The sequence below is a fragment of the Lactuca virosa genome, chromosome 3, assembly GCF_052849685.1.
Source record: "Lactuca virosa cultivar CGN04683 chromosome 3, Lactuca_virosa_CGN04683_v6, whole genome shotgun sequence".
Lineage (NCBI taxonomy): Eukaryota > Viridiplantae > Streptophyta > Magnoliopsida > Asterales > Asteraceae > Lactuca > Lactuca virosa.
Window position 1 is genome coordinate 360418464 of NC_136428.1, and position 15679 is coordinate 360434142.

At 31.1% G+C, this 15679-nt stretch overlaps 4 protein-coding genes and 1 long non-coding RNA gene across 10 annotated transcripts; 4 read left to right on the forward strand and 1 right to left on the reverse strand.

Annotated features, from left to right (window-relative positions):
- The first annotated feature begins 684 nt into the window (after window positions 1–684).
- On the forward strand, window positions 685–1221 carry APPB1 (Plant invertase/pectin methylesterase inhibitor superfamily protein). Its single transcript, XM_079083557.1, has one exon. The coding sequence runs from the start codon at window positions 685–687 to the stop codon at window positions 1219–1221; it is 537 nt and encodes a 178-aa protein (XP_078939683.1).
- An 866-nt stretch (window positions 1222–2087) lies between these two features.
- On the forward strand, window positions 2088–5351 carry LOC145167596 (uncharacterized). Of its 6 annotated transcripts, XR_013741287.1 has the most exons (8): window positions 2088–2754; window positions 2895–2948; window positions 3093–3164; window positions 3235–3294; window positions 3751–3856; window positions 4015–4056; window positions 4184–4331; window positions 5240–5351. It is a non-coding gene; the product is annotated as an uncharacterized LOC145167596 (long non-coding RNA). The 6 variants fall into 6 exon arrangements; XR_013741283.1 differs by having other exon boundaries at window positions 4015–4331; XR_013741284.1 differs by having other exon boundaries at window positions 3768–3856; window positions 4015–4331.
- A 1947-nt stretch (window positions 5352–7298) lies between these two features.
- Window positions 7299–8359, reverse strand: LOC145164899 (ribulose bisphosphate carboxylase/oxygenase activase, chloroplastic-like). Its single transcript, XM_079083558.1, has 5 exons — window positions 8149–8359; window positions 7729–8010; window positions 7603–7640; window positions 7445–7507; window positions 7299–7307 (listed from the first exon to the last, which is right to left on the reverse strand). The coding sequence occupies exons 1-5, from the start codon at window positions 8357–8359 to the stop codon at window positions 7299–7301; spliced, it is 603 nt and encodes a 200-aa protein (XP_078939684.1).
- Window positions 8360–9374: 1015 nt separating this feature from the next.
- On the forward strand, window positions 9375–10112 carry LOC145164901 (uncharacterized). Its single transcript, XM_079083559.1, has one exon. The coding sequence runs from the start codon at window positions 9375–9377 to the stop codon at window positions 10110–10112; it is 738 nt and encodes a 245-aa protein (XP_078939685.1).
- Window position 10113: 1 nt separating this feature from the next.
- On the forward strand, window positions 10114–10434 carry LOC145164902 (uncharacterized). Its single transcript, XM_079083560.1, has one exon. The coding sequence runs from the start codon at window positions 10114–10116 to the stop codon at window positions 10432–10434; it is 321 nt and encodes a 106-aa protein (XP_078939686.1).
- The last annotated feature ends 5245 nt before the right edge of the window (window positions 10435–15679 follow it).

Below are 15679 nucleotides of genomic sequence, written 5' to 3' on the forward strand. Positions count from 1 at the left end.
CCTGCAAACTTTCTTTCACAACCCAATACAATTCAAACTTAACACAATTTCCCCTTTTTTCACAATATATCACTGGTAACTCCTAAAAGAAAAAATAATAAATATTAGATTGTATTTAAAAATATTTATTATTTTCAACTGATCGCATAACTTTAAACGAGAATCTAACTTCCAAGGTCCTCTTATCCAAAACTAACTCCCCCTGTTTACTTACCCCGACCATTTTCCAGTTCATCTGCACTTTCAGCTTTCCACTCCTAACAAATACAACCAATATGTTCATAAGTAGAATCAAATTGATATAAAGAGTAACAAATTGAACTAATGAAGCAGCGATAACTAATTAGGTGTCACCTCGAATTTTATTGTGTCGATTGAATGCATAATTGATACCTTCAACTTCTGTCAAAAATGGGGGAAGGTCCAAGATTTCCGTCCAAGATTGGAGGGATTAGGGAGGAAATTGAGGGACGTTAAAAAAAATGCTTTTCTAGTTGTAAGTTATGTTTATAAATTTGTCCAAGATGGTATAACGAAGGAAACCAGATAAATTGATGGAATAATAAAATTTGAAAAGATTTGAAAAGATATGCATTTATTAATTCCAAATTGGCCTTATATAGTGCATTGTTTCTCGTACTCTTGTAGCCAAAGTCAGAGGCTTATTTCCACCGGCGATAAGAAATGGCTTCATTGTCCTTCACAAAAATCTTTATCTTGTTCTTGATTACTTTGCTGTTCTCGATATCAAATGCCGACTTTTCTCCACCATACAAACTCGTTGACAAAGTTTGTAACAAACTAGAAGACACCGATGTCTGCTTTCAGATCCTTGAATCTGATGACAGGAGCAAGTTTGCAGAAAATATAACTATCCTTACAACTATCGCAGTCAATCAGACAATCAGACATGCAAACGCATTACGAAATGAACTCCGTGAATTGAAAACCGGTTCTCCTGGTGAGTTGAAATCTCTCAAATCTTGCAGCCATGCGTATACTCATGTGATCTCGAATATGAAGATTCGTATGTCAGAAGAAAATTGTTCTTTGATTGGTTATCATATTCAAGCTGCAGTGGACAATGTTAAACGTTGTCAAAGGATTGTGGATTCAAATGGGGCACATGGATCCTTTATGACAACAGGCAATAGTGTCACTGTTGATCTTTGTAAGCTTTGTGAATCATTAGCCAACCTTATGTGTAACTGTAAGAGTTAACTAAAATTATAGATGTTTATATTTATGAATAATTATTCAAAATGGTCCTGTAGTCCCCTTGGCAAGTTTTGGGAGTTAATTTTGTTTTCTTTAGCGGAAGCATTAACAAATAATTAGGAAAGAAATTGGCAAGAAAAGAATCACCAAGAATGAATTTCTTATTGTATTGTAATATGCGATACAAACCGAAGTGATAAACACACAAAAAGAAAAAATTACAAAACTCTTACTGTACTTCCCCTAAATTGAAGATAAAAGTCAAGACTATAAACCTATATAAACTTCTGGTCAAATCATTAAAGTATGAGAGGTACAAGTTAACAGGCACCATGTACAGCTGTCTTATGCGGGAAAGATTTATTGAAAAGAGCATGCAATGAGCTTAATATCCTTCAAATCTTTGCATCAATTATGTAACGCATAGAATCAAAATGAGTTTCACATATAAATGTAATTATATTTACAGCTGTTATACCGAAGAGAACTAAATGAAAAGGAAAGAATATTAAGCTCGAAAAGGCACAACTAAAAAATAATTGTAACAAGTAGAGTTGGAATTTGATAGGGATATTGCAATGATCCTTTAGGAAAACCTAAAGAGTTGTTTGCTGGTGAGATTAGTAAGAAAATGTGGAGGTTAGTCCCGAAGTTGGAATAAAGTCTCGTGTGACTGGATGCCGTAAAAACAACATATCAGGCTAAAACTATTTTCATATTCAATATAATAATAATATTTTTTTAAGGCATTCAAGTATGTAAGCATAAAATACAACTAATTGTGAATAAAATAATATTAAATTTTGAATGAGATCTTTTACTCGGTCCCACGTTGTAATCAAAGCCTCATATCTCGATACTCTCCGTCTCCTGTATAATTGACTTCCTCCTACCCTGCTTTCACCATTGTTCGGCACTGGCTCCGTTTCTATGAAATCGCCTCTGGCTCCCTCAATAATTCAATCTCTCCCTTCCTTCTCTCTACAAACCCTAAGCTGCTGCCACCACCACCAAAATCGATCACCACATACCCCACCACCATCACGGCTTACCGCAGTCGCCCACCTCACTACCACTGTCAATATGCTTCATTAATCAATTTTGTTACACATACCCCACCATGTCGATTCTTTTGCTGATTTTGACTGATCGAACCCAACGATAGCTGCTTAAGAGCCAAGACCTAATCGAAAGAGTAATCAAATGTAAATTGAGTGACGATTCAGTTAGGGTTTCACTTGGGCGATTGTTCTTGAAAAAAAATATGAAAAGTCGAGTTTTTCAAAACAAGAGTCATCGATTTCTTGATTAGCAGCCACCATTCAGAGAGGCTTCTGCGTTCAGTTGTGTAAATTTGTCTGGGAAAAGCTTTACGGCTGGGCAAGAAAAGGGCACAATCACCATGACCGAAAGTAACCACTTTTCAAGTGGTGATATGACAATTCCGTGAATTCTTTTCCAGTGGGCAGTTGGGAGGGACACAAAAATACAGTAACTAAAGATTACTTTCGGATATTAGAGAATTTACAATGTAAGGTAGTAATGAATTGATAAACAACACAAATGTCCATTTTCTACTTGCCTTTACGACGACCATGCTCTGATTTACTTCTTTGTATCTTTACTTTTGTAAGATTTTGTTTACTAATTCCTTCCTCCATGAACATTGTTCGCAGATCTTGATTTTTTCCGTTTTCTGCATTCCAACAACATGAACATATCTGGGACGGGTATGTAAAGAAAAACATGTTCCTGTTTTTTATTTTGGGGTTTTCCAGTAAGAACATGAAGCATCAACTGCTCCTTTCCCCCATATCTCCATCCTCTCATCTGCAAGAAACAAATGATTCTGATTTTTTTTTTTTTTTTTGCAGATCTTGATTCTTAAGTTATCGACCCAGAAATGACGAATATCTGATTTGGAAACTTTGATTCTTTCTAACTAGGTATGTTTCTTCTTCTTTTTATGTAATTAAGAGGCATTGAATTTCTTTTGGGTTTTGTTTTTGCTCACAGTCGATGCTCCCTTTCTCCTCCTACATTTTGGTGGTATTAGATTTACCAATATTCACAAAGGTTCGTTGTATCTCTGATTTTCGTTTTCCCTTTCATTATCGAGTTTCAGTTTTGGATTCCATTGCTCGGTCACACAAAGATATGTATTTGTACAATTTTTATGGCAGAAAAAGCTAATAAGCTTTGTTCCTGATCTGCATCAGGGATTTGGTCTCTTTAGATTTATAGTGTGGATTTGTTGGAACATTCAAATAAAGGCTAATAGTGCATTTTCAAATGGCAACTATTTCTTCTTGCTTGCTAATTTCAGCTAATTAACTGTGGAATTGGATCTCATCTCATTGACATTCCGCCTTGATAAGATTTTACTCATTATATAAAATCTTAGTTCGATTTAATCAATGTTTTACCTGATATTTCTTGAATTCTAAAGATTTCTTGAATTCTGAAGATTTAAATGGCTATGTTTGTTTTTTTGACTATGATTATTACATTATTGTTTATGTTGATTTGAAGAATCGTATTTTTGCAAGTGGGTGGGTCTACCATTCCCCTTCCAGTGTATCACTCTCGATGCCAACCTTCTCTTATGTTTTTCCAGATGTAGTGGTTAATTTTCCAGGTACATTCATTTGTAACGTCTAATTTTGTTTTTGTTTTGATTTTTTGATTTTGTGTTTTCCCCATTCTTGATTTTTTGACTTTAACTTCAAACTTTTTGGAAAAGAAAATGTTGCAATTTTATCGGATATTGATGGTACAATTCTTGATTTTATGTAGAGTTTTCTTGAGAACAATCAATAGAAACGACCAGCAGACAGAGTTAAGTTTTTCTTGATTTTGTTTACCTTTTTCCTTGATTTTATGATTATGGTTTGGTTTTTGATTACATGTAAATGTGGATGTGGATGTATGTGCATTTAACTATATCTGTATGTGGTTGTGGCAGGGGAGTGTGGACATAGCAGGGAATGAGGGAGGGGTATATTGGTCATTTTGAAGAAAACAATGAATTGGTGTGCATATGACTGTATATGTGTGTTGATGTAGCAGAGTAGTATGACAAAGTCTTCAAGTTTTCTATCTCACATTCTTCTGTAAGTTCTAACCTAAACTTTTGAGTATGTTGTTATTTCTAAATTTATGCATTTTCTTTCCATTCATGTTTCTATTTATGCATTTTTTTTTTAAATTAATATATGGATCTTTTATGACCAAACATGATTTTGGTTGCTAATATACGATTTAAAGTTTAACAAAACCAATGGAAGTTTTAAAAGTGGTATAATATCGGTATGTGTATGTTGTTCTTTCTATTTTTAAGTTATAACCTCAAAGAAACAACCAGTTTATGACCAGATGGATTTGCTAAAAGGAATTGCATTTCTCTAAACACGAATGATGTTATTTGGTTTTTGTAGCATGTTGCTTGGTCCATATATCTTTGAAATGACATATTGCTACTTTAAAGTTATACAACTGGTAATTACTTCGCAAATGCAGCCTTGTTTAGCCTTGTTTTTGACTCAAATACAACTTGTGTTTTTTTATTTATTCTGAAGGTAAAATGAGGTTTTTCTTTGTTTATTCAAATGGGTTTTGTTTGTCTTTCATTCTCAAAGTAGCGTTGAGTATTAATGTTTTACAACTAAATTCAAACTAATCATCAACATTAGTGTTTGATAGCCAAGTTCAAAGTAATTTAAATTACTTTTGGTTGAGCTCTTTTTTTGGGTTTAAAATGATATCATTCTATTTGGTGGGGTTATGTGTTTTTGATGGGATTTAATTACTTTTTTTTGTTGGGTTTAAATTAGGAGGTATGAAAACTGTATGCATTATGTATTGCCATTGTATTAAAACTAAATTTCTCCTTTTTGCATATAGGTTTGATCCATATAATTTGTGATTACGGACTTGTAAAGTTTATCATTTAAGTTTAATAGTTTCATGTTACAGGAAGGAGACAATTTCATTCTTAATGTATCTCTGTGTGTATCTATAGGTGAAGAAGGGAGACAATTTCTTAGGCGTCTGAAACAAAAAATATGTATAACTAGGATTTTTACTTTTATGTTCAAGTTATTTGTTTAAATATATCATTTGTTCATATTCAATGAATCTTCCATGACGTACTTATGTTATGAATATATTGTATTTGATATTATGTTTTTTATTTAATATATAAATTCGAAATCTTTTACAAATGTTGATTTTACCAATAATGGATTTCAATTATTCTACAAATTCTACCAACCTATTTTAAAAACATTTGAAAGTTCAAACTTTTACCAAAATAATCCAACACATGTTTCAAATATTACATACGGAAAATAATATAATTATATTTATTATTTTCACAAATTGGGTTGACTTGAAATTATTCTTATATAATTTTCTTTTTAATTTTAACAAAATAACATGTATATTAAATAGAAAGTAAAATATTATTATAAAAAAAAAAGTTTAGTAATTACATAATAATTTGCTACAATTTATAAATTTATATATTTTCGTAGAAACTATACCATTGTGACTTTTACGGTAATATAAAAAAAAAGTAACTCAAACATAATTTCATAATTCTAAGCGAGGATGATAATTCATATATATATATATATATATATATATATATATATATATATATATATATATATATATATATATATATATATATATATATAGAGGTTCAGGTTCATTTGAGACCATTCTAATTTTGTGAGACCGTGAGACCAAATTTAAAAATAATTTTAAAATACAAAATAAATAGAAAAATCTAAAAATTCTTTTTTTAAATATTATTTTCGGAACTTGAATTAACTAAAAAAAATAAAAATAAATAAAAATAAAAATAAAATAAAATAAAATAAAATCCCGTTTTTTTTTTTAAAATACGTGAAATATTCTAATAGAATATTACACTGACATATTCTATAAAATAATTTTAAAATGCAAAATAAATGGAAAAATCTAAAAATTCTTTTTTTAAATATTATTTTCGGAACTTGAATTAACTAAAAAAAAAATTAAAAAAAAAATCCCATTTTTTTTGAAAAATACGTGAAATATTCTAATAGAATATTACACTGTACATATTCTAAAAAATAATTTTAAAATGCAAAATAAATGGAAAAATCCAAAAATTCTTTTTTTAAATATTATTTTTGGAACTTGAATTAACTAAAAAAAAATAAAAAAAAATAAAAAAATGCATCTCACGGTCTCACAAAATTAGGCCGTCTCACATGAACCTAACCCTATATATATATATATATATATATATATATATATATATATATATATATATATATATATATATATATATATATATATATATATATATATATATATATATATATATATATATATAGGGAAATGATCAAATGAGAACACCTAAAAGGTTGAGAACGCGAGAACAGTTGTGGACCAATTATTTTATAAGGGCATTAGAGGCATTTTACAATTTAATTAAATATGGATAAATGGAAAGTAATTAATCAATTCCGAAAATCATGGGAATTTTTTCCCCAGTTATTAAGAATACTTAAAATCTTCCTTTTAATTAATAAATTAATAAAAATATCATTTAACATGAATTAAAAAAAAACGTTTATTTGTTTTATATTTTTATTTTTACTAACAACATTTGATAATGAATAATTTATCGGTTTACCTCATTTATTTTAAAAAAAAAATATCTTCATAAATAATGATTTATACATTACATTTAAAAATGAATAAAATTGTAAATTATAAATGAATTAACTCAGTTGTATTTATGAATACACTTGTAAAATCATAAATGAATAAAACCCGAAAAAAAGATTATAAAATCAACTAAAATGGTACTCATATATAAATAAATAAAACACATTTCTATTCATATAAGAATATAATTATAATAGTAAATGAATAAGTTACAATATATATTTTTTTGACACGGAAACTAGTGCTACAATTACAATCATAAATGAATAAAACACATTTTTTCTCCTTCCAAAAGAGGTATTGGTGTCGGTGTTTAATTTGGTAAATCTCCCACCTCCCACTACATGCATGTTTATTCATTGTATCTGCAAAAATGTTAATGAAACAATTATGTATAATTATATAGTCATTCACACATAAATACAATAATATTCACAAATGAATACCCTGTTATTCATAAATAAATATAGTCATTCAAACATAAATTCACACATAAATATACTGGTTGTGGTTGCTTGCCTTGCTCCTCTCGGACCAGCCTCATGGAGTATTCATTGATGATTACCTGCAAAATGAGACATCTAACATTATATTCATATAAGATTACAACTGCAAGCATTCAAGTTCCATTTTTCTGAATTCGGGCATTTCATCGAGCACCTTATGTGCATAACTTAACTCCATCACCGCCAACTGAGCTTACCAAATCCATTAAATCTCATCAAATCCATTTTACACTTCCATTAAATCTCATCAAATCCATTTTTAACGATTAACTAAGCTCACCATAGAACTCTCCTCTAGCAATGGAATCCCTGTTAGCATCTCCGAGCGCCGCCGAGTCCAAATAAGTCTCCGCCAACTGCACTCTCTTCACATTATCCTGTTCTTGAACCAACATGTTCCCATACTCCAACAGCTTCTCAACTGTTATCTGCGGTTGTTCAAATGTCGGAGGCCCTTCCCTTGAGTTCACAAGCCTCTTCCCTATGCCTTCCACTCCGATACCTCCAATCCACTCCCTCACTGCATCATCGTACACTCTTGCCCTCAATGCCCCGAAGAAATCTGAACAAGAAATCATTCATAAGTTATATATATACATATATTTTAACATTTTCCGAGGTTAATTTACAGAAGAAAGAATATCGATGGATTGTCCTAGAAAAGTGTCGACAAGCTTCGTAACACCTTTAGGAGAGAGACCATCGGTTTTGAAGATTCCGATGCAGACACCGATTCTGTCTTCTCTCATCGGAGCCCAATAGAATTTCTCCATACGTCCGTCACGGATGAGGGGAGCGTAAATGGTGGAGAAGTCGTTACCGGTGACGATGATCGAAACTCTGCATCGAGACGATGAAGAACGAAAGTCATCGATGGGGTCTGCCACTGTTCGCCGCCAACATAACTCCATCACCGCTTCTTCCCCCTCCTACTTCTCGATCTCACTCTGAATCCTCGTGTCCTCTCTCATCTGTTTCACATTTTTAGATGCTCTGGTGGTGTATAGATGAGGGAGGCAACGAAGCGTGCCCTAGGTATAGAGAGAGAGAGAGAGAGACGGCAAATTAAAAGGAAAGATATCAGTGTGTGAGAAGTTATAGAAATTAAATAAACATTCAATTACTATTATACCCTTTTCACCATTTAAAGTTACACTTTAATACCAATAATTTTCAGAATTTACATAAATGGTCCGTCTGATAATAGCCTTACATTTGAATATTTAGATGGTCTAGATCTGTTCTCGCGTTCTCAACCTTTTAGGTGTTCTCATTTGATCCTACTCCTATATATATATATATATATATATATATATATATATATATATATATATATATATATATATATATATATATATATATATCACTAGAAAAGTATTATGTAAATCACAAGTATATATTAGAGAACAGTGATGTTTTCTAACAAAAATAGATATTTTGGACTGACATTCTAGAATTCCAAACTAAAATTTATAAAATAAAAACTTCGAAATTTCAAGAACAGGCTCGAAATCCGATTAACAATTTCAGAATTTTGAGACAAAAAATTGTTTTTTACTCAATTTAACAAAATTTTAAAAGAACATAGTACATATAAATTATATACGATATTAATGCATAAAATCATACATTTTCTTGACAAACGATGACATGTTTTTGAAAGAAAACCATTATCTGTTGTTTTTTATACAACAATATGTGTTTTCATTGAAATAAAGATCATTGATTGTTCTTCATCTCTAGAATATGATTTTATCCATTGTGTGATAAAACCCTCCAAGACAGCCATTACCATTCTGTAAAATCCACTCGCGTTTCAAACTTCCTCTAACTCCAGATAATAACTCATTCTGTAAAATCCAAAAACAAAGTGGCACCGCTCAACTACTTCGGCTTGCAAAAATAATCATATGGTATGAAGCATCGATGGCAAAGCGACAGGTGGTGGAGGCGTTTGATCGGACAATGCAAGATATCACTGGGGTGACACTCCCTTTTGGTGGAAAGATAATGGTTTTGGGAGGCGATTTCAGGCAAGTATTGCCAGTCGTAAGACGTGGGACACGGGCACAAATTGTAGACTCTAGCCTAAGAATGTCGCCTCTTTGGTCTTCGATTATAAAGTTGCGGTTAACTATAAATATGAGAGCACTTACTGATCCATGGTTCTCAAACTTTCTATTACGTATCGGTGATGGAGTTGAAGAAACAGTGGACAAAAGTTTTATTCGCATCCCTGATGATATGGTCATTCCATACACTGATAAAGAAAAATCATTGGATTCTTTGATTGATGCAGTGTTTCCCTCCTTGGAATTTAATAGGTCTGAATCAGATTATATCATATCGCAGACAATATTATCCACAAAAAATGATAGTGTCGATGCGATTAACGATTACATGATCGATCGATTTCACGGAGAAGAGAGAATTTACTATAGTGTCGATGAAGCCATAGATGATAAAAATGGCTTCTATCCGTTGGAATTCTTAAACTCGATCAGTGTTAGTGGTTTACCTCCGCATTACCTTCGATTAAAAGTTGGATGCCCGATAATACTGTTACGGAATATTGACCCAGCAAATGGGTTGTGTAATGGCACCCGATTGATATGCAAAAGCTTTCAGCAAAATGTTATTGATGTAGAAATAGCTGTTGGTTAACATGCTGGAAAAAAGGATATTTTTGCCTAAGATTCCTTTATGTCCATCTGATGATGATATGTTCCCATTCAAGCTGAAGAGTAAACAGTTTCCTATTCGATTATGCTTTGCAATGACAATCAATAAAGCTCAGGGACAAACAATTCCAAATGCAGGTATCTATCTTCCAGGCCCAATATTCTCACATGGACAACTTTATGTTGCATTGTCCAGAGGGGTTTCACGTTGCAATACAAAAGTATTAGTGAAGCCTAACGAAAATTCAAAAGGTGATGGGGTTTATACAGCAAATGTGGTGTATAAAGAAGTATTGCATGATTAATATTTTGTGCCGTTTTGACTGGTTTCTTTTTATTGGTTATTTGATGTATCATGTAACAAATAACACCATATTTTGATTATATTGTCTTCAACATGTAATTTCTTTTGGAACATAATATTTTTGTAAAGGAAACATATCACCGAAAGAACCTACGTGCCCCGCAGCTTTGCGCGGGTACACTGCTAGTATATATATATATATATATATATATATATATATATATATATATATATATATATATATATAGGGTGAGGTTCAATAGAGAACCATAATTAACCAAGAAACCAAGGAACCAATTTTTTTTTTCAACTTTTAGAACTTATTTTTTATAAAAAAAACTAAAAATACAGAAATTCATAACTTTTTATCCTTTTTCCAATGATATCAAATTCAATTTTTTTTTTTTTTTTTTTTTTTTTACGTCAAATTCACAATGTGAATTTTTGAAAATTCACTACGTGAATCCGGATTCACACGGTAAATCCGAAAAATATTTTTCACATTCACAATGTTAATATATGAATTTAGATATTTTTAGATTTTTTTTTCGATAAAGAATAAGCTTTAGAAAATTGAAAAAAAGATTTGGTTCCTTGAAGAACCAATAATTATGGTTCTCTATCGAACTTTTCCATATATATATATATATATATATATATATATATATATATATATATATATATATATATATATATATATATATATATATAAACTGATTTCAATAATTATATCTATATTAAATAATATCCATAATTATAATTTTTTTTATAGAAATTAATTAAATTCGTCGTTAATATCAGCAGTAATATTTTTTCAGAATAAATTCGTTTTTAGAAAAATGAGAGTTCGTATTTCACGCAACTTTATTGTATTTTACGTGAGTGGGTTATGAAAGAAAACACGAACCCATAAAGAAAACTATATTCGAATTCATTCTGAAAAAATATTATTGCTAACATTAATGATTAATTTAATTAATTTCCATAAAAACATAATTATAATTATGGATATCATTTAATATACATATAATTATGGAAATTATTTAATTTATTTAATAAATAATTATTTAATTTTACTAAATTCCTATTGGTGCATTCTAGCACACAATAAATATAAGAAACACATTAATCTATCCCTATATATATATATATATATATATATATATATATATATATATATATATATATATATATATATATATATATATATTATGTTTATTTATGTTTACCATCCCAAAATCAAGGCAAAATTTTTATTTTTCAAATCCATAAGTTTTACAAAAACAAAGTTTCCAAAAGTCATAATTATATATCAAAATATCTTAAAATCATAATTCATATAAAAGTCCAGGATGATGTGCACGATCAAGCCTTCACCCTACCCCTCTCATCTGAAGTACCTGAAACCATAAAATCAAGTTGTAAGTCAAATCTTAGTGAGTTCCCACAAAATACCACATGCATTAATACATATAACACATGTAATGTGTCACACCCACGAACCGAAGACATAGCGGAAACGTCGGGGGGTTGGGCGACTTCATCTTGTAATATCATCACAGTGTAAATAATTGAATCAAGACAACATCATCATCACACATACAATAATACAACCGTTATTGTTTACATCAATATGTTGAATTACAAATTACAATCCCAAAATATAAGTCTACGATGATAGCAAAATACACAAAATCCATGAGTTCTTGAAGGCCAACATGTTTAACGATTTCCTGAGAATACAAGTTATTTTGAAAATGGTCAACATATATAATGTTGGTGAGTTCATAAGCATATTTGTATGAAAAGTTTCTATCATTTTGTAAACACCAGAAAATCCGATATTTTTTGTAAAATAAATAAATGGTTTGAACGCTTTGTATCAAATCTTGTATTAGAGCATGTGTGTTTCTGTTTTGAAAATGTGTAAATAGTGTATTCCAGAATTCCCATGTTTTCTGTTGTAAGTAGAAGGTAAGGTATAATTGTAAGTTTTCACAGAAAATCCGATATTTATAGTCTGTAAAAGTATTGTGGCCCAAATGTATAGAAATTTAATCTTTTCGGCCCGCTTTTGCTAGAATTAACTTTTTCGGCCCAATTTTGACGAAAATTGACATTTGCGGCCCAAATGTATAGAAATTTAACCTTTTCGGCCCAAGTTTAGTAAAATTTACATTTTTAGCCCATTTAATCGAAAATTTACATTTTTGGCTCAAATTTGTTTAAAATGAAAATTTAACCCACAAAAGTAAAAAATTTACAAATTTAGCCCATGAAACCGTGAAGGTCCAACTTTAAGCCCATTTTGTGAAAATTAACACTTTTGGCCCTTTTAAAACCATAAATACCTTTAGGACCCATTTTTATATAAAAATGACTCTTTTAGTCCTTGAAAAACCGTGAATGTCCTAAAGGCTTCACCTTTTTTTTGTTTATTTGTCAAAAAAGGCCCCTTAAACGGTTTTGTTTAGTTTTCTAGTGTTCCACAACATGTTTACTCCTTTCACTTCATAGTAAGTTGTATAATATGTGTTAGTTTACAAACATCACCAAGTTTTGGTAGAGTTTTCGAGATTTATGAAGTTTCATCACATAATCACCACATATAACATAGAAAACACACATAAACATACATAAACACAGAGATCTAACACAAAGCAACTTGTATCCTCCCCCAAAACATAGTAAAAACTAAAAATAGGGGGTATGAACTCACTTTGGGGTGATGGATCGGTTTTGGTGGAGTGAAGGAGAAGTTTTCGGCCTAACTTAGTTCTTTGATGAGATCTTCGAATTCTAGGAGATTCTAAGAGCATGAATGACTATTTGGACTGTTAATGAGTGAAAGATTTGTCTTATGATGAAGTTAAACACTTGAATAGAGAGTATCTTACCAAAAAGATGAACCTTGATGAAGTATCCTTTAACTCTCACACAAGCACACAATAATTTGGAGAGGGAAAATGAGATTTTTTTGAGAGTTCTAGAGAGAATTTTTGATGTTTGAATTGTGGATGAAGTGAGGATGGTGGTGGGGAGGTGGCTTTGGCCGTGAATAAGAAGAGAGAAGAGAAGAGAAAGAGACAAGATGTTGTATGAAGATATGAGAATTGTTAGGGTGCGAAGTCACTCTTGGATGTAGTGTTTTAGGCTTACCCTATTGTATGTGTAAATGGGTTGAGTCTTTCCTATAAATAGGAAGTGAGTGACTCCCATTATGTAAGGAACCATTTGGAGTGTTATACTAGATAGAGAAATTGTGTACAAACCCATTTGTATATCCTTTCTGATGAACCAAAGAATCGAGTAATGAATTAATCAGAGTATGAATTCAAGTAAGAGTGTGAGATTTGAACACGGAATGTAAATATGATATGTTATGCTCTATTACGCTTTCGAATTCTTTTACAGAGTGCAAGAGACAAGTCTGTAAAAGTTCTTATCTAACTCTAGTAAATAACCCTATTTCTAGGGAACTGAAAGTGTACAAAAAATATACTAAGGCATAGACACTAAAGCTTCGAACAAAAGCGCCCTAGTAAAATACATTACAAAATATTCGAAGAGTACAAAACATACTTCGACTAATTACAACAATTCGACCCTTACACTTTCTAGATCTAATATGAGCTTACACAGATTTATTTACTCATTGTGTTCTTGATTTTACATGATGATTCACTAGATCTTTCTAATTCCGCACATGCCATCATAATCAACACCACTACAATTGGTATCAGAGCGGGTGTTCTTGATTAGATCAAGAATTGATCCTTGATGGCTATCTAGATTTGGTGATTCTTCATGCTCTTATTGATCTTCGTGTTTAGAGAGTGTTTTGTGTTCTAAAAATCGAATTTTTCCTTGATTTGATCCATAATTCGATTTTCTCTCTCTAGAATACTTGTTTGTACCACTTTCTCTCACTAGAATTTGGTTCATATTCACTTTCTCTCTCTAGAAAAACCCAATATCTTATCGATTGATCAAAAATGGAAGAAACAATTCGTGAAAATTGGTTTGTAGAGGATCTTCCATGGTCATTCACTTTTGAAGGAGTTCTCAATTGTTTTGTAACCAGGTATTTTAAGCGAAAAGCACGCATTTCTAAGGAGAAATGTGAATGTGGAAAGTTCAATGGCTATCCTATAGATCATGATAATCATAAGGTGTTGCTTGATCGTTTGGTAACAACTTATCATGAAAGAAGGAAGAAGAAGAAAGATGGTGAAGTAATTGAAGGAATTAGTCTTGATGAATGCAAATATGGTGATAATGTTCTTGCTTCTTACCCGGATGTTCATGATGTTCAAGAAAAAGGAGTTCAAGTTGATTCTTATGATGAAAATGTTTTTTGCTCGATTGGAGTTCAAACCGATGATATTCTGTGTTCTTGTGATTCGTTTGAAGGAATGATTCCTTATCGGAAGCCGGTGATCCAAGAAATTCACAAGTATCAAACTCCAAAAGATTTGATTCAAACTCATAAAGTTGAAGTTGTGGAATGTGGGTTTGTTCATGAGATCAAGTCTTCAAGATGCAAAAAGATGAGAAAGAAAAAGAAGAAGAAGATTAATCGGAAAAACAAGCGGGTTTACTCACAAAAATCGTCAAATGTTGTGAAGTCGAAATTCGTGAAGCAAATTTGGGTTCCAAAGCAACAATCTACAAAGGTTGCATTGAATTTGAAGTCAAAACCCAAGAGTGTTGGAGGTTCTTTTGAAGATATTCTTGGATCGACGAAGAACACGAAGAACGAGTTATACATCTCGCATAGTGGGTGGTACAATGTTCAAATTGGAGATTTTCTCATTCCAACAAAAGAACCAAGATCTTCTAAATTTGATTCGTTCGTTGCAAATGGATCTCAATTCGTCAAAAAAGGTATCTCAAATTCTCAAATGGATTCCAAAACATCCATGATTTTGATTCGTGATTTTACGTTTTTCATTTTTGATCGATTTGCTTCATTGGATCTAATCCGTTTCAACCCCATAGTTGATCAAATTATTTTTCTTTCTAAATCTGAAATCAAATTGTTTTTTGATTGGAAATGATATTATGTTTCTAAGCCCAACCCAAACAAGATTTGATATTCACTGTTCATCATTCACACTTTCGAAGCCCATATGTTCATTTAAGTCCGATAATATGGAGTCCACATATTTTTTTTTTTCTGATTTCCTTAAGAGAGGAGCCCAATGACTGATTAAATCAATTTGATTCATTGACTGTGTTCTTTT

What these genes read in the sequence shown, in the direction of transcription:
- APPB1 (XM_079083557.1), top strand. Translation starts at nt 685, where the DNA reads ATGGCTTCATTGTCCTTCACAAAAATCTTTATCTTGTTCTTGATTACT.
- LOC145164899 (XM_079083558.1), bottom strand. Translation starts at nt 8,359, where the DNA reads ATGGAGTTATGTTGGCGGCGAACAGTGGCAGACCCCATCGATGACTTT. An exon ending in CGGAATCTTCAAAACCGATG is followed by an intron (nt 8,011 to 8,148) that starts GTCTCTCTCCTA and finishes TTTCTTGTTCAG; the next exon opens with ATTTCTTCGGGGCATTGAGG. An exon ending in TGCTAGAGGAGAGTTCTATG is followed by an intron (nt 7,641 to 7,728) that starts GTGAGCTTAGTT and finishes GGATTTGGTAAG; the next exon opens with CTCAGTTGGCGGTGATGGAG.
- LOC145164901 (XM_079083559.1), top strand. Translation starts at nt 9,375, where the DNA reads ATGGCAAAGCGACAGGTGGTGGAGGCGTTTGATCGGACAATGCAAGAT.
- LOC145164902 (XM_079083560.1), top strand. Translation starts at nt 10,114, where the DNA reads ATGCTGGAAAAAAGGATATTTTTGCCTAAGATTCCTTTATGTCCATCT.